This window comes from Schistocerca americana, chromosome 1 (genome assembly GCF_021461395.2).
Source record: "Schistocerca americana isolate TAMUIC-IGC-003095 chromosome 1, iqSchAmer2.1, whole genome shotgun sequence".
In the NCBI taxonomy this organism is placed as follows: domain Eukaryota; kingdom Metazoa; phylum Arthropoda; class Insecta; order Orthoptera; family Acrididae; genus Schistocerca; species Schistocerca americana.
This window is the reverse complement of record NC_060119.1, coordinates 1,079,573,482-1,079,592,412: the sequence shown is the minus strand read 5'-3', so window position 1 is coordinate 1,079,592,412 and position 18,931 is coordinate 1,079,573,482. Positions and strand designations below refer to the sequence as shown.

At 39.6% G+C, this 18,931-nt stretch overlaps 1 protein-coding gene across 1 annotated transcript in view; it reads right to left on the bottom strand.

Moving 5' to 3' along the window:
• The window catches only part of LOC124550035 (UDP-glycosyltransferase UGT5-like), an 80,744-nt gene extending 63,778 nt beyond the window's left edge, over positions 1-16,966 (bottom strand). Inside the window, exon 1 of the mRNA XM_047125282.1 lies at positions 16,853-16,966. Coding sequence (XP_046981238.1) covers positions 16,853-16,930 — 78 coding nt within the window. The 5' untranslated portion in view covers positions 16,931-16,966. The remainder of the gene's footprint in view (positions 1-16,852) is intronic.
• Positions 16,967-18,931: the final 1,965 nt, after the last annotated feature.

The following is an 18,931-nucleotide window of genomic DNA, read 5'->3' as shown; positions in this document are numbered from 1 at the left end:
AACATCTCCTGCTTCGATGTGCTTGAGCTCCATCTTGCTTGAACCCTATCTTGACGAAATCAGGATCACTTTGGATAATGGGAATGAAATCATCTTCCATAACCTTCACGTACCATTTGGTAGTCCCCGTGCCATCAAGGAATATAACACCAATTATTCCTTGGCTGGACATTGCACACCACAGAGTCACCCGTTGAGGGTGAAGAGACTTCTCGATCACAAAATGTGGATTCTCATCCCCCCAGATGCTCGAGTTTTGCTTATTGATGAACCCATCCACACGAAAGTGGGCTTCATCGCCAAACCAAACCATATTCACATCAAAGTCCTGTTCTGAAATTCTGTGGACAATAGTGATGGCAAAACACAACAACTGTTCCATGGCCCCAGGGCTTAATGGCTGGTGGGTTTGAATTTTGTATGGGACAAGATCCAGGTCTTCAACAACACCTTGTCGCAGTGTCTCCCGGTTGACTGCCACCTGTTGTGCAGCTTGTCTGATCGATTTCTTGGGGTTAGTTTGAAACAGCACATGTCTTCTCGATGTTTTCAGGCATTTTCACCCTTTTTGGACAACCAACATTGTCAACACTGCCATTGTGAAAACCACCCATTCTCTCAAACTTGCAAATCAAATTCTTGACAGTTAGCACACTTGGACCGGTTGTTTTCAGCTTGAACTTGGTCGCAAACTTCCTTTGAGCCGCATTTTGGCTGTTATTTCTTGCATACCAGATCTTCACAAGTGCTATACGGTCAGGAAAGGTGTACTGTGACATTTTTATGTGCAAATAGCCAACAACAACAACAACAACAACAACAACAAAGCACATCCGCATATGCATGTGCATACTAATTTCCATCATGTCCTGCAGCCAACCATGCAATTTGAATGTCCTAATACAAACCATTCAATAGTTATGGTGATTTTATTTCATGTAGTTCAATAACTGTCACCCTGTATTTAAGTGATTAACATTGCAAGACCACAGGTTAATGTAAGAGTGAGATGAGCCATTGCAAATATGAAATGCTGGTCTGTTATGTCACTGTGGTGCCAAATGCCGCTTAAATAGCTGCTGCAGATGCAGTGCGATGCACCAGAGCCATACGCTGAACACAATGGTCTTTCCTCTTGGGAGAGCCACATGGTCATCTGGAGCCTGGGCTTCTTGCAACCGTACTTTCTTGTCACTGCTGCTGCCAGCAATCATTTACAGTGGCTACATTTCTGCCAAGTCTTTCTGCATTATCACATATGGAACATCCAGCTTCTCATAGCCCTATCACAATAGCTTATTCAAACTCATAATGTTGATAATGGTATCTTTGTCAGCCTGAAGGCATTCTTGACTAATGTCAACTCACTGTCCAATCTCAAAGGTAACTCATGATAACGACCATTACAGCATGTATTTAAAGCAGACCTGAATTGTATCCTCATGGAGGTGTGACTAGTGCCACTCTTTTGCGACTAGCATGAAATTTGAAGAGACATCATCTTTCAGGTACAAGAACATACCTGCCAACTTTCATTTATGTCAAACACCTCCTTTGGAGTTGCGATTTTTTTCTGTCAGTGTGTTAATAACAATAATCTATTTTTGATAAATAACATGCCAGGAGAAGCCACTGGTCATAACTGCAGCATTAATGCAATGTAGTTAACTTCCAGTTTTGCAAAACAAATGACAGAGACAATGTCACCAGAAAGTATATAAGGAGCTATAACATAGTATCATGCAAGACATAGTAGACTTTGCAGTGCACTAAATGAATTTGTCTGTGCTTATATATGATCCAGCTGAGATATCTGTTTTGGTTATGAGTGTGGTCTATTTCCATTTTCAAGGTAGATATATTCATCAGTATCAGAAGTGTATTACAGGGAAGTTCACTGTGCTTATTTACAATAAACACACTGTGACAGCATTCTGGTTTTTCATTTCTTAATAGCAGCTACCCACAATCTTATCAGAAGCCACACTATTAGTTTACTTCATGATAGCATCACTGATGAGAAGGGACAGTGTCAGAAGGCACTACAACATGGAGCAAGTACAAGACTCTAAATGCTTTCTCACAAGGTTAATTCATTTAATGTTTTTATCAGGTGAGAACCAACAGCCATTAAGTTCTTTAGAAAATGCATTTTAACAATCAGCTGTTTTATTTAACCTATACATCACCTACTGGTTTTGGTCATACGCCATCATCCCTCACTGTAAGGCAAAACAGATCAGTTAAAAACATATCTCATTTTTCTTTTAAGCTGATTCAACATTAAGGTTGTCACAGTGAAGTCATCCAAACAACTATCATAACTCGTCCTTGAAATACTAAGCTACAGCTTCAAATTGATAATAGATTACACCATTGAAAGGTACAATAAGTTGCAAACTTATCCTGTTCAGCTTGAACAAAACTAAAAATGTGTGCAAAATGACTTTGTCCCAGATGTCAATAAACAGTAACGCACTATACACTGTTGACCTCAAACGGATTGTATCTATGTCCAATCTTGTCATACGCAGCAAGAATATCAGGAATAGCACCAAAATGTTGACATATTATGGATAATAGACACAGGTAGAAATCTGCAATAATTTCTGCAGATTGAACACTGTGATGACAAATAAAGTCATGTTGCAGTATATTACTCAACAATCAAATATGTAGTGTGGACTCTGCCACTGCTACAGATAGCTACAGATTTGTGACCATGACCAGATTTACCATTGCCTCAGCTAGTGGTTATAGTGTTACAGCTGCAAATGGAGTTCTCTGTTTGATAGTTTTGTTCTAGTGCTGTTTGAATGACTTACAACAGTGGTAAATTAGGGTTTCTTCTTGCTTTTATTTACACTACTACATAAACTAACATGGATTTTGGGTAACCAAATGTGTGTTGTACTTGTGTTTTTTGTTTTTGAATACAATTCATGAGTCTTCTGGCAACCTCGATCCAATAGCTCACGAGAGCAGGCATAGCGGCTTGCTTTATGAGTATCAACCAACAATACATAAAAAAGTCGCTGTACAGATTCAAGGGAACCATTAGTGACATGGATTTCGATTCTATCCAACATTTAGGGATGAAACAAGAAGAGAACAGAATGAAAGTTTAGGGGCAGGAGATGAGGTATGGGCAGAAATAAAGCTCTGGGGATGGGTCATAAGTCATGGTATCTCAGTCAGTCTGCCTTTGTTGGCAGAGAAGTGTGGACAGGTCTGTTTACATCCTCACCACAGTGCATCCCCTGAAGTTGTTTATGTACTACATCAGCTTTCACAGAATTGAGTTTCTTTTGAAGCAAATGGCCAATTTATATTGGAAATCAATGCTGAAATTCAGCTTTTTGAATGAATATGCACATCCCAAAGTGCTATAACTAGAAAGATTTGAGACCATGTGAAGTTACCTTCTTCTGATCTTGTTGGACCCCACCTCTCAATTGTGAGCAGTGTGGTTTATGTTAAATTACTAACTGATGCTGCAGGTAATGTGAATTTAGAGAAGATGAGGGATGGGTTCAAATTCCAACATTCGGATGGCAACATTGGTTCAGTGACAGTGGATCATACAGGTCTCAGACTCAGGATGATCCACATATTCGAACTCCCATTCAAAGTGCCGGCAAACTATGTGGTGACAGCACTCAGGGCCTACAGAATGATTCACAGCCACATTGTGAAGCAGTGGACACAATTCACCACCTACCCTCAACTGAATGGAGTGTGGCAGGTATGCATTGAACTCAGTAATCATGCTTCATCCTACCTCTACATCAGCAGATGCAGCCAATCATCAAATATAATGGCCAGCCAAAGACCTGTCTCTAATAACTGGTACAATGGGACATATCTCTGCCATACATTTCACATGGTTTGCAGAGTTTCGATGCAGATGTAGCTGTAGTTGTAGATATAGGTTGCAGAAAAGAGGGCCATATTCTTTCAGAGTTTCCACAGTGATGGATTGTCCAGCTCCAGCCTACAGATCTGATGCCTTTCATCACCCCAACTTCTTTACATCTCAAATATGTAGTATGTGGATCCCCGATCAGATGCATGAGCCTGACCACCCACAGGACCATTCGCAACTAGCAATGTTAAGACAGGACAAGGAGGGGCAGCCAATGTCTAACACAGACACCCCTCATGCCCCACTGGATCTAGAAGGAGGTGAAAAGAAGTTCCATGTGGTGGTATGGAAGTTGATGTGATGTATGCACCCACAGTTGCCTCTGTACCAGGACATCAGGACTCACTCACATCATCTGACACAGACACACACTCTCGGAAACAGCAGTCCCCAAAGAGGCATAAGAAGCTAAAGGTGACAACAGCCAGTGAGCCCATGACATTGTCACTAGCTGATGCGATCTCTCACCACCACGATGCAATTCCAATGGAAGACTCAGTGGTGGATTCTGACACGTGTTCTTTCACCGGGCCATTAACTTATTTGCTCTTGTCGAACTTGCAGTGTTTGATTGCCAACCAACCTAACAAACAACACCCTGTGTCACGAGAAGTATCCTTGTAGCCATTATGATACACTGGGGAGTCTTCTGAAGATATTACCACTCACTTGATGGCTTGGGCAGATGATATAGTCCCCAGATCTTTGGCTGGGGATGCACAGGCGACTACTGCCTAGGCACTGCAGGAATGAGAGAATGTGTTGCGCAGCAATGAGGCAGCTCGGCTTGGTTGATATGCTGCAGTTACACCTCCTCACACTGTTATGGACGCCCCCCAGCCTGAGGACCAGTTGCAAGCCTACAAGATTGTCTCCATCAATCTCAGCATGATCAGCACATGTATAAAACATTGAGTGCTGTGCGACATTCTCAGAGTGGAAAACATGGATGTTGTTATCCTGCAGGAAGTTTTCTGAGACCTTACCAGACTTCTATGGGTTTACTGCTTATGTCACTCCAGCTGCTACAGAAGGCAGTGGAATGGCCGCCCTTGCACAAGATGGAATAGAGGTAACCAATGTCATGTATTTGCCATAATCACAGGGACTGGCGATAATTATGCAGGGGACTCGAGTTGTTAATGGATGTGCTCCTTCTGGGACTGATAAAAGGTGGGACCGATCGCGTTTTGTATGCAGAAGAAATTATGCCTCTCTTCTTGGAGCACTATAATCATGTCACTTTGGCAGAGACATTAATAGTGTGCTCTCTCAGGAAGACCAGCAATCAAACTACAATCCATGGCTCAAACTGCATTGGTACAACAACTGTGTCTTACTTATACATGGGAGGTGTTACATGGTGATTGTCCTGCTTTACTTACGTGACTAGTCATTCTGGCAGCAGACTCAATCACATCTATGTCTCCTCTGACCTTGAGACAGAAATTCTAGGGGTGGAGTGCTGGCTCACAGCTTTCTTGAACCATAGAGCTTACATCTGCATGGTCAACCTCTGGAGGCAGATGATGTGGAGAAGTCGAGGGTTATGGAAACTGAATGTGGATGTCATGTGAATGTGTGGTATCTGTCACTGCTTCTATGGTGACTGGAATGTGCCACACCAACTTTACAATGTGTGTTGGTTGATTATGTTAGGGAAAGATTGCTCTGGCACTGACATAATTCTAGGAATGGAATGCTGGCTCACAGCTCTCTCAGACCTTAGAGCATACATCTGCATGGTCAACCTGTGGAGGCAGGGGGTGAGGAGAAGTCGAGGGTTATGGAAACTGATGACAAACATGATGAAAACTGGTAAATGCTCTGGATCTCCCTGATGGTACAAGGATGGAAACCCGGGCTGACATCACCCGTGCATTCATCAAGAACTCTCACCAACTACGAGTATATCAGGAGGTGCACCACAAGGTGTGGCCTTAGTAGCAGTCCATCTGACCCTCAGTGGCACATGTGATGATATGACATTGGCATCCCTTTTGGAGGAGATAACGAGCGATGATGTTGTGGAAACACCAGGACCAAATGGTTTTCATTGGAAATCTGCTGGACCTTTAAGGATCTGATGGCCACTTGGCAGAAGCAGATGTACCAGAAATGCTCTCATTAGCGGTTCCCATTCCACTGGCTTTCATGTTAAGGCTTCAGCAGAACCTTGGCAATATGACTTAAATGAGTATTGCACCCAGTTATTTCATTTGAACAAACATCTTTTGGGGAACAGGCCAGCAATATTCAGACAGCCCTTAGCGACTGTCAAGATGTGATCACCCTTGCATCTACATGAAGGTTGTGTGGTGCCCTCAGCTCCATGGACTTTGACAGCACATTTGATAACATGATCCATTCTTACTTGGCTGCTGTGATGGATCATATGGCCTACTCAGTCGCCTTTATCCACATGATCATGTGTATTCTCTGCAGTACCTCCTTGAGAGTCACGATTAATGGTGGGGTTGAAGGACATATCTCTATTTTATATTCAGCCCAATAGGGCTGTCCTATCTCAATGATCTTCTATGTAATAGAGATAATGTTGCTTCTACGTGGGCTGAAACAACGTGTTTTGGGGATCATGCTGAGAAGATACAGTTTCCAATGTCATACTTATGCAGATGATTTAATTTTTTCTGCCGATTCTGAGGAGGAGACCCAGATGCTGCTAATATGAATCTAGCCATTTGGGAATGCAGCAGGCAGTAACAGCAACATACTCAAGTCACATGCGAAGGAAATCGGCAGAGGGCTCCACGTGGGGAATGTGGTCCCACTGCAGAAAATAAATACACTTCGGTGTTTGTGCATTGTATTTACAAAGGATGTCCACCATATGACAGTGCTGAACTATAAACACCTTCTACAAGCTCTCCACTTGGGCTACCTCAACTTTAGATATGGTACAAAAGGTCACCTTCATTGATACCCACATGGTGTCCCAGATATCTCATTTGGAGCAGATCCTACCAGTGACCCCAGTGATGGTACAGTGGATCTCGGCAGCCTTAGTTTACTTCATTGGCAATGGACTTATCTTCAAGATACGATATGATGTCTTCACCTTCTCCCTTGCAGTAGAGAACTGGGACTGATCAATATTTGAGCATTTTCAACATCAGGCTCAAAATATGGATCCATTTTTGACACAGCTTCAACTGTCTCCTCATGGCTGAACTGGCACCTCCATACTGACTGCCCCTTATGGCACTCTCTCACATCGCCTGCACTCTCCACATCAAAACGTTCTTCTTTTATTATAGCTATGTGCACACGAATCTTTCCTGTACCAGGACACCTATGCCATGTGATGTGTATGGCCAGCTTATGATGAATTGCCACTGGAATATGGTTGAAAGATATCACCCGGGAGTGACATGGCTTGCAGTGTGGTGAGCAATTCACCAAAAATATTTTACAATGAAGATCCACACCATCCGGTTGCATCATCAACAAAAAATTTCTGAAAAGATGTCAACTGCACACCATTGCTAGTTCAGAAAATGCAAGCCCTCTATCTTCAAGTGCCACCCCACGCAACTGAGCCCAAAATGCTCTTTTGTCCAGTCAAGACCTACTTTCCCCAATCAAAGATACAAGCAATTGACTGGACCAAAAGACTTTCTGTGCACTACCTTTTTTGGGATGATCTGAAAGATGTACTTGACTTTAGGACTTTCTTACAGGAACAATAATATCAAATTGCAGTACACATCCATATAACGTCAGACCTTCACTAATTACTTAAACAGTGTATTCAAGTATCCCCCTTCAGCTGGGTAGTACTGGATAAGAAGTTGATTCTGGTGTACGCTAATATGAATCTCAATATGAACAATTGAAGAAAGTATTCTGAGACCAAAAGTGACATCTCTCTTGCACAACAGCGAGGTTGCAGTAATTAGTGAAGAACAGTTTATGACACGTGTACAGCTTATTTAGAAAAATGGTCAACAAATGTCAATGAGTTTTTCATTTTTAAATGGATGCTGCTGGACACAGAACCTGAATCCAGCAATGTGGCAAGGACAATAACATTTTTACAAGGCAGAGGATTGTCAGTAAACGATAGTTTATTGTTTGACCAGTTTTCTTTACTCAAGCAGTTCCCTGAATCAGAAATCAGCAAACATAGCGATAACTGTGGTAGTAAAACATGTCAGGAGAAATGGACCTATGCGAAGAACAGTATTCTCAGTTGCTGAATCTGTGTTAATTCATCTTCCATATTCCAGGGGATAATGCAAACATAGTACAAGTATTCTCTCTCGTGAATGTGCGATGTACTGTGTAACGAAACTGATTTGAAGTAACAATGGTCAAAGCAATAATTAAATGTGTTTTCAATTATCAAATAAGTTGCTCCAAGTTTTATGAATAGATCATACAGCGGAAAGATCTTCTCTCCAAAGTTCAGAATTCAGATAAATATGAGGCTTAGGATAACAAATTATGTGAACTTTGCACTTCAACATACAGTGTTTCAGTAGACAATTTTTTATCTCGTAGTAATAGTTTCAAAATAAAAAGTTCTTTTGTTACCAGTACTAATAAAATGTCATTGCCATTTGAATGTCCTACTTTGCGTATTATTAAATTAATTACAGTGTAAAGTGTTAATTTGTTTATTTATTTTACTAAATCAATTGAATACAGCAGTAATTTGCACAAATATTTCAATTTTATAACATTAAGAAAAAGTGTCCTGAAATGCCCTGGTTTATGATTCACTAATTATGGCCGTTTTTAGTTAATTTTAGAAAAACATCACGGTTTATTAGCAACAAATTCTCTCAACCCTAAGCTGGAAGTACAGAACAGATAAATGCATGGTTGGTCATCTCTTAGGTAAGTGGCCATTGCTGGGAAAACAGTTTCATACAGTTTCATAAAATGTGCCAGCACTCTTGTGAGTTTTTGCACTGATGAGCTCCAGAAATAGCATGGCTAACCCAAATTAAAAAGTCACTTCAGACTGAACAGAATGCATTATTGGAGAAAATTGGAATGAGAAATGAAATGGAGCATTTTTTTTGTTTAATTGCACTGCTTAATTGGATCAATCATCGATGACATTAATGTACAGGAAGTAATTATAATAATGAAGAAAAAGAAAACATTAGTCCTCTTTAAGTTGCATAAAGTTAAGAAGTTAGGAACTGTTGGGTTCTTTTCTCTGACATTCAATAACAGTATCATAAACTGACAAAAATCAAGTCCATAAATTTTCAAATGTTATGTTTCACTTTCTTACTTGTATTTTTCCTCAGAACATAAGCACCCACTTCTATCTTTTCAACAATTTTTTTCTTATTGGTACTTCATCCCATTTTGCCCCATATGGTTCGGGAATGGTCTGTTGGCATGTAACACTTGTATATTCAATTTTCAGTAAAGAAAATTTAAAATTGACCCTATAAAAAGAGACTTTAAAAATCATTAAAATATGTGAGGGAAATATGGTTTAAAAGAGACAATATCAGCAACAATCCAAGTTTTTCGTTACGAAAAAAGCTACTTTTTTGTTCGGGTACATAAATAAAGCTGTAAGTTTCCACTACTGTTTGGTACTGTTGTTGGTAACGGAGGTGTGTGGTTTGGGACTGTTAGGGAGTAAGAATGAATGAAAAAAGCGATTTGTTGATTTGAGAAAAAAAAATTGAACAGCAGGTGAGACACTTTTTGTGAGACTGTGTTTTGGAAAGAATACTGGATGGAAATGGTGAAAAGCACTACAAGCAAGCTGTTGGAAGGGGAAGGAGTAGAATGCAGGGAATAGGAGCCCTGTCATTGGAAAATGGGAGTTCTGTTAAATGTGGAAGAATTTATAGAGTTCTGGCTATATTTTGCAGTCGGGTATATGAGGGGGAGAGGATGCTGAAAGTTTTTTTGAGGTAGAAGATTTAGATGAGAGGTATTGGGGGAGGGGGGACAGGGGGTTGGAGTGAGTGTGACAGAGCATGAGGGTTGGTAGATTGGTAATCAGAAGTACATTGATTAAGATGTTGTTGTAAAGTTTGTAAAAAATGTTAAAGATCTGTAGCTGTTCAGTGTGGCAGGAGGATTAATAAGTTGATACAGAATTCGAGTGGGAGGGACAGGCAAACAAAGAAGAAAAAGTGAACTGCAAGGCATCTGAAAATTTAGAGTGGCAAAATTTTGGTTTAACTAGAGTTACCAACTGAAAATGATCAAAAGCAGGATGGTGCTTTACAAAAAGCCTGATATCTTTTTAAAAAAGCCTGACGATTTACGTTAGAATAAATAAGTTACTTATATTTGACACAGTGGGGCGACAAACAAGCTCTAATCTCAATATGAGCAGAAAATAATACATTGAAAATCTGCTGTAGTATTAAACAATGGTATTTAATTGTTACAAATGGAATACAATCAGCTTGAGGTAACTCTCAGTATTTTCCAGTGGTGTATTTTTCATCACAATGTTCTACTGAGAAAATTGGGCTAAATTAATGTCTTGAAAAATATGGCTTTAAAATTCCTCACAGGGCATCCTTGAAATTTGACTAGTAAAATTCCTTTGACAGGATCTATCAACAAATGTTTTGCCCATCGCACAGCTATACGAGAAATAAAACACTTGCAGTAGATGCATTGCTACCAGAAATCGCAAAGAAAAATCGGCACATTTTCAAAATTTCTGAAAATGTTTCGACATCGATAATTTTTCAAACAACGAACGCTACTGTTAATATAGTTCTGAGTTTACATCCAGTATTGTCAATTTGGGACGATTCTTGATGTTACAAAACTGATCTATCAATTTGGAATCAACTATTTTCACATCTTCGATTTGTAAATACTAGAGATATGGAAGAATGCCCTCAACACAAAAGTCATTTATGTCTTTAAGCCATTTGAATTCTTCCATTGCTTGCATCCATTTTTTCTAGGTATTCAGTGCAAGTTCTATACAAACTAGATACATTTTCGATGTACGCCTGGCACTCTTTTTTCCAATCCAGCGTCTGAAAAGGAATTTAGCGCTTGCCTGGTTTTGAGGGATGTGGGTTATTCTCAAGTTCGTTTTTCAGAGAAATTCATAAAGAGAAGACAAATAAAAGATGTTGCAACTAAAATCATTCTATATAAAATTTCTAATTTTTGTAGGCACAGATCTCCTAGCTCCTTCACTGAGAGAGGACGAAGATTGTAGTGCTGGATACAACTGTAGAGTTCTTTCTATCGCTAGTTACGACGATAGCCATTTGGTCATGGAGTAATTTGGAAGCTGTTTGTAATTTGCGTCCACAATTTCACAGAAATCTTTCAGTTCCTCTGTGCGAACTGCTTACACATGAAAAACGTTGAACACTTCCGTAACAAAAAGTTCTATATCTAAAAGGGAGAGTCAATTCCTTGTTGCAATGTATTGCGTAATACACGTGCCAGGCATCCAGCTCCTATTTTGATTTCGTTTAACTGTCATTTGAGAGCAGAATACATATTTTTTCTCTCGTGTGAGCACCCATCCTCGAAAAGAATGCACTTAGAAAATAGGAAAGTTGTGCTTTCTCGAAGTATCTGTTATATAATTTCGTTTGGACATCTTTGTTAGCCAAAGACTTTTGTTTGAACACCAGTGTCTCGTAACCAAAATACTGAAAACAATTGGAAACTTTCTAATAAACCATAATTACTGATCACCTCTGTGATCTGTGTAGTAGTCGGCTGGCTTCGTGCCGTTCTCGTAATGTCTAAAGTCGCAGCCAACACAAGCCACTACAGTACTTTGTACCATAAAACTAAGCATCCGATATGAATATTGTGCTGATCCGTGTGCAGTGTTGTGCCTACCGTCTTAACATTATTTACAAAAGTGAGCTTAGAGGCCTTATCCGGTCCTCGTAGCGACTCGCCTTCAACAATCGTGTTACTTCTGCGGTACATAACCTATTAAATGTTCGTTCATTTTATAGGCTGTAAACTCGCCGGGGCTCCGGGACAAATAGGCAGTGCTTGTCTCAGCAGCCAGTGAGCTACGAGCAGAGAGTGAGCATCCTTTGCTGAGGTGCTAAAGGCATAGACCATAAATAATATAGACGAAGCGTGACGTCATTACACTGAAACCAATACCTAAGTCACGTGATTCGGGGCAGGAAGCCGAGTTCCTGTTACCACGCACTGTGCGGAGTGGAGCTGACAGTTTTTCTCATTTATAGTTGAAATCAAGCACTGATTTTAACAATTTAACCATTTGGCTTATTTCTATGACACCTGTAATAGTACAGATAAACTAATTTCTGTGAAATTCCTAATATTAATGCAATGGTTAGCATGTTTACATTTGGCCTGGTGAAATGTAGCGACAGTTCTGTTGATTGATTGATTGATTGATTATTGTTGTAGAGACCTCAGAGATAATCTGAGGCATTACAAAAGTCAATATTACATAGTATAAATGTTACACAAATAATTACAAAAACAAGAAAATATTACACAGTATAAATATTACACAAATAATTATGGTACCTTCACACAAAAACAAAACAGAGAAATTTCTGGTACTAATTGATATTGCATAGTAAATTTAGCCAATTACAGACTTACTCATATATAGAAGCATATAAAAACTGATCACAAAGTGTAGTCATACCATATTCTTTGCCTCCCTTAAAAATTCATCAGTTTCATAAATGCTGAGCTCAAGAAGAAATTCTTTTACTTTTTTTTTGAATTGTTGAATTGGAAGATCCGTGATATGTTGGGGTATGGCATTAAAAAATTTTATGGACTTGTATAAGAAGCTTTTTGTGTTTTTTTTTATAGTTACATCAGAAAGAAACTAGGTCCTGCTTGTTTCTCGTGTTATAATTATGTCACATGTCATACTGTTGATAACTCGGATAGTTTTCCTTAACATACATTACACACTGTAGTATAAATATTGACGGCAGGGTTATAATCTGTAATTTTTTAAAGCTTGGCCTACAGTGAGCTCTGGGTGCCAAGCTACATATCAGTCTTATTGCCTTCTTTTGTAGTTTGAAGACATTAGCTGCCTTGCTTTGATGTCCCCACAGTATTGTACCATAAGAAATGTGACTGTGTATTAAAGCAAAATAAACCAGTTTAAGTACTGGCACGTTTAGACAAAGATGCAGCTTCCTTAAGCAAATATTCCTTTGCTAATGCTGCTTCCCACTTTTTCTATATGGCTACCCCAGGATAATTTTGAATCAATTGAGATTCCAAGGAAATTAACAACATATGAGCTCTGCTCAAGTTCAGTGTTATTATTCCACGATACATACAGGTCTTGTATTTTTTTTTTTTTTTTTTTCGATTGACACAAAGGGAATTAGCTTTACACCAATTTACAACGTTGACAGTGCACTGGTCTGCTTCATATTTCAAGCAACAAAATTACAGTTCTTCAGTGAATAATTGTTTTTGTTGCACTGTGAGTCATTTCGTCCACCATTTCCACAGGCATAGAAGACAAAATATCAGTTTGACAGGCGGCATACTTTTCTCACAATTCCTCAACAAAACCTGTGAAAGGTTTTGTTATGCTTTTAGAAGAAATGAAATGTTTATATCCATAATGTACGGTTTTTATGCAAAATAAGCGTTTATATTTTACAGCTTTTGTCACAAGATAGTGATGCCAGTGTACAAGATTGCCAGTTTACATTAAAAGATCTCCTGAGGGAACTTGGCTGGTTCATTCAACAAGAAATGATTTTGTAGGTGTAATTAAGTCTATATTCATCTTTAATTGTGTATGACGCTGGCTGAAGCAGATTTGACCCACAAAAGACTTTCGTATGGGCATATAAACTCAGCAAAGACCTGCTGGAAGTGTTTTTCAGTGCTGTAATGAGTCAAGGAGGAGCGGAATATGAATCGAGCAGTCTGAAGCTGCTTTCAAGAGATTCTTGGTACACATTCACATTGGCACATCGATCAGTACTTGCATCTGCCCCTAGCCCAAAGTATAGAACTTAGTCATTCAAAGTTTTGACAAAAACATCTACAGTGCGAGGTGCAATGGCATTATTTTTGTAACTTCTGTTTAAGTTCATCCACAAAATAGATTTTGTACAACCTCAAATTTTGGAAATAGTTTTTTTTGTTTAATTTGCTTGTACAATCCATCGATTTGTACGAACAATGGTGGAAAACAGTGAGGTAGGCTAGAGTGTCTTCTGTAGCTTGAACGTTTCTCACTACAGGTGTATTTTTTATTGCTCACAAAATCGAGCATTGAGCCAGATGTGGAGCTGGTTTGTACCATCCTGTTAAGTTTTTCATCGTTAAGGTGCCTTTCTAAGTCGGTAGCTCCCTTATATTCTACGAGGCGTGTTTTTTAAGTAAGTACCGTTTTGAAATTAAAAAAAGACGTGCTAAGATATCTCAATAATTTTATTTTTACATGAAAGCCTGTACCTTAATCTACTTTTCTACATAATTTCCGTAAATATTGACGAACTTGCCATAACGTTGCACCAGTTTTTGAATACCCTCCTCATAGAAGTCTGCCGCCTGACTTACTAACCACTGCATCACCACTGTTTTGACTTCGTCATCGTCTTGAAGACGCTCACAGCCCAGGTGTTACTTCAAGTGCAGGAACAGATGGTAGTCACTGGGCGCAAGATCGGGGCTGTACGGAGGATGATCTAGAGTTTCCCATCGAAAAGATGTGATGAGATCTTTGGTCTGATTCGCCACACGCGGACGGGCATTGTCTTGCAGCAAACGATGCCCTTGCGCAACTTCCATTGACTGTTGCTTTGATTCTGGTGTGACGTAGGCCACCCATGTTTCATCGCCCGTAACAATTTGGCTTAAGAAATCATCACCGTCGATGTGGTACCGCTCAAGGAAAGTCAATGCACTGTCTAAACGTTTGGTTTTGTGCACATCCTTCAACATTTTCGGTACCCAACGTGCCCACAATTTTCGGTAATTCAAGTGCTCGGTCACAATGCCATACAAAACATAGGAAAGTCATCCCGCAAGGAGGAAACCGTAAAGCGTCTGTTTTTTCTCACCTTATTGTCCACTTCCTGCACCAAACTTTCATTAACGACCGAAGGACGCCCACTCCGTTGTTCATTATGCACATTTGTGCGGCCACCTTTAAATGCTCTCACTCACTTTCTTACCATTCTATCACTGATAATGTTTTCTCCGTAATTTGCACAGATCTCACGATGAATATCGATCGCTTTTAGGCCTTTAGCACTAAGAAATCTTATAAGAGCCCGTACTTCACAGTCGGCAGGACTCACGATTATCGGAGACATCTTAAAAACTCAGTACACAACGTAAACAAGGAAGAATCAGACTGTAATAGCGTCAGTGCGTAGATTAAGGTACAGGCTTTCATGTAAAAATAAAATTATTGAGATATCTTAGCACGTCTTTTATTAATTTTAAAACGGCACTTACTTTAAAAAACACGCCTCGTATGTTAAAGTAACTATCACACATTGCACAATTAGCTTCACCTTCGTTTCTTCCCAATATAAAGCACTGTTTTTTTTTGTTGTTGTTGTTGTTTGCTTTTCTGAAGCTTCGCTTCCGTTTCTTCACAATATAAAGCATTGGTATTTTGTTTTTTTGAAAACTTTCACTGTCTTTTTCTTCTGCCGTTACTGTCTGACTTGAAAAACAACATACTTCGTATCAGACATTAACTAACTAACAAGCTTTTTTTTTAGAGCGTGGAAATATCGAGACAGTACTAGACAAACTAAACATCTCGAGTCAAGATATCGTATAACTATTAACTGTTGTCACTTTGAACATTGTCACCGCATTTCCGAGTGCAGAACTGCTGATATAACCAGCAGGGAAGAAGGAAGATACCTACATACAGAGATTGGAGGTAATCAATTTACAGACGCAACCGCCGGGGGATCCGTCTATGCGCAGAAAGGTCGCGATTTTGCAAGTGTGTAGCGGTTTGCCTAGACGCGCTGCTTGAGGCGCATACCTCGGGGAAACTGCAGGGCGACTTCCATAGTCTATCTCTTCAGTGCATTGGCGGGTAGTGCTTCTTATTGGTGTTGGAGTCTAAGAACGTAAAAAGCTTAAGAAATTCGTTTTGTCGTTACGCCAGTCTGCTCATTCCACGTTAACTGATAATCGCGTCATTCCTCATTTTGAAATTTCGTTTTTTACGCACGTTGAGTTTCTTCCTTGTCTATTATTTTTATTGCAGATAACAGCAACTTGTAAGGTACCTCACAAAACAGAACTGAATCGAATCCGTTATTTCTAACTTTTGATTACAGCTTACATGGAAAATTAGAAACTGAAAACAAAAAGATAGACATTTAAGCAACTGGTAACCAGGTGTACGGTCAGTAAGGAATATAATAGTCTTGTAGCTAGGCGACGTGCGTCACAGGAATGTTGAAAAGAACTAACAAGCGATTTGAAAATGAGGTTTCATGCTCGACAATGACAAGAGCAGCGGAACTGCTCTATCGAAATCACGGTTATATGATGACATCTGCTTCGTATCCCGTTTTCGAATATAAAAACCGATTACGCTTAATCTAGATTTCGAAAAAGTCAATCATGTGAACACATATGTAAATAAGAATGTCGTGGTACGTCGAGCGAGGAACAAATAACTGAGATTTTCGCGTCTCTAAATAAACAGAGTTTTTTATTTATTTTTTATTTTTATTGGTACGTGACTATCTGGTCTGTCGCCCAGGGACGGTTCAAAGTTGCGTGGGTCACTAATCAACCATATTTAGGCCAATTCATTTCTTAAATGAGTCTTTTTATTTAGCTGTAATATGTGAAGGTAATGTCAAATTAAGTTTCATTTCATTAATTTTCTTACTAACAGAGGCTACTACACACCTTATTCTTGTATCATTATTAGAGCAACGAAATAAGCATTACTTCAGACGCTAAACTTACCCGCCACAAAAGACTCTCCACATCTCCATTTTCGTACCAAGGAAAAAAAAAAACTTTTGTGTACGAATACGTCTCCATTATAAAATTGAAATAAAATGTGTGGAGCGCTTCAGCTTCACCACTGGAACTGCTGAAGTGGGCAAGATGCTATTGCCGTTTCACAATGAGAAAAGCAGGATAACAAATGTTGCAGTTTTTACCATAGCTCGAATTACCGGCAACTTCCCCACCGTTGCAAGCGCTGAATTGCCAATTCGTACATGTTACCTCCAAATTTGTTACAGATTAATACACCTCACATTAAAAACTGCAATGCGCGCGTACCGGTATTACAAAGCTTAGACCTCTGGAAACACCACAATTCCGTGACACAGAATGTCGCGACACGTTGGTTGGGAAGCAGTGGAAGCTGGGAACGTAAAACTGCGACATTTGACAGTACGTTACATGAAAACTTTACAGAAATGCGTTGAGACATGGTAGGCAAACATACCGCAAGCGAACACTGTAGGCAAACTCGGCATTAGTGTTATGAACCTGATACAATATCGCAAAACCAGTTTGTTAACTCAACGAATGGCTATCAGAGTTTGAGATTATTCTCGTTACCCTGCTGTTTCGTTGACCAGCGGTGGTGCGAAGGTTCATCAAGAAAACGTTTTTAGGCAAGCTGAGTGAACAATATAAAGCAACTTCGTAATAATGCACAGCATTTTATAGCGGCACAGAGCGTGTAAATAAAAGCCGTGAGCAAGTCTGTAATACGTAACATGTCGTTTAATAAAAAATAAATTGCGTCTAATGTGTTCTTCAGACGCTCAAAAATGCACAGTGCTATTCTCAGTTCAGAACTGCAAAACGTTAATTTTCCTCCACAAACATTAGTAGTGCGGTGTCGGCCTCTTGACACAGCAAGGACCGCAGCACGTGCGTGTTCTAAAAATAAACTGCCTCTGTCACAAGTAACGGTAACCTACATTGCTATAGAGAGCAGCTCACTGCATTAGGCTACGTGGCTGGCATTCTGTTTAGGCCCTAGCACCTGTGAAACATGAAGTTATCTAAGGAATGCACTTTTGTCTTATCCCTGGAAATTATCCTCTGAGCAACAGTTCAGGGCTGGAACACTTAAATGCAGAGAAATATAACAAATACGCAACATGGCAAAATAGGGATGGGGAAAGACGACCGGTTAAAACCGATACCCGTATTTTAGTTCTGAATAACAGGTACGTTTCGGTATTCGTTTGGTCTCAGTTCTAACAGGTGTTTACTTTCTGCAAATAATCGAGTAAAAAATCGAAATATTAATTATTCATAGCAGGAGCGTTAAAATATTTCCTTTTTCACATAAATCCTTTTTAAGGAATCATTTTTATTCGTAATATATGGTTTGAAATATTGAGTTACAGGAAATGTGAAAAGCGATCAGTACCATTTTAATAACAATGCCTACAGACGAGCAAGAATTGGTACGGCTTTGCTGAAACAGTAGTGTCCTTGTTGCCGTGTCGTGGCTAACGTTACGTGCAGAGTATAAAACTTGCCTCATCTGGTCTGTACTGTTGTTTCTCGGTGACATCGCCGAACATTCGTTGTGTTGCAGATCGGCACCAACCTTAGTCTGGAAATATTTAACGAGGCAACGCAGCAATGAAGTACAACGCTTTATTTGCTTTGAAAGATTAAAGATTTATCTGCCACTTCCATGACACCATAAGAGGATGGAAATTATGGTAACAGTAATAAATTCAAAACTTAATAATTCATTCAAGGTTCACAATAAAATCAGAAAATAGCTGATCTGCTGCCTGTGTCTACATATTATGCCTTTATTCGCTTGTACCAGCCTATGAAAACGAACAAATTAACACGAGAAACAAAGTTCTTCAACCTCAGTTTTTCACCTTTTAGCACCTACTATTCGAAACGCCCAAACAGTGGTATGATCCCTAGCAGCAACATGACTTTTGGCGTAATTTCGAAGAATTAGATGATGATGATCGTACGGCATTGTTGGACGGGAGGCCTCATGCGGTGAAGTTCGGCCGCCGTATTGCAAGTCCTTTTTAGTTGACG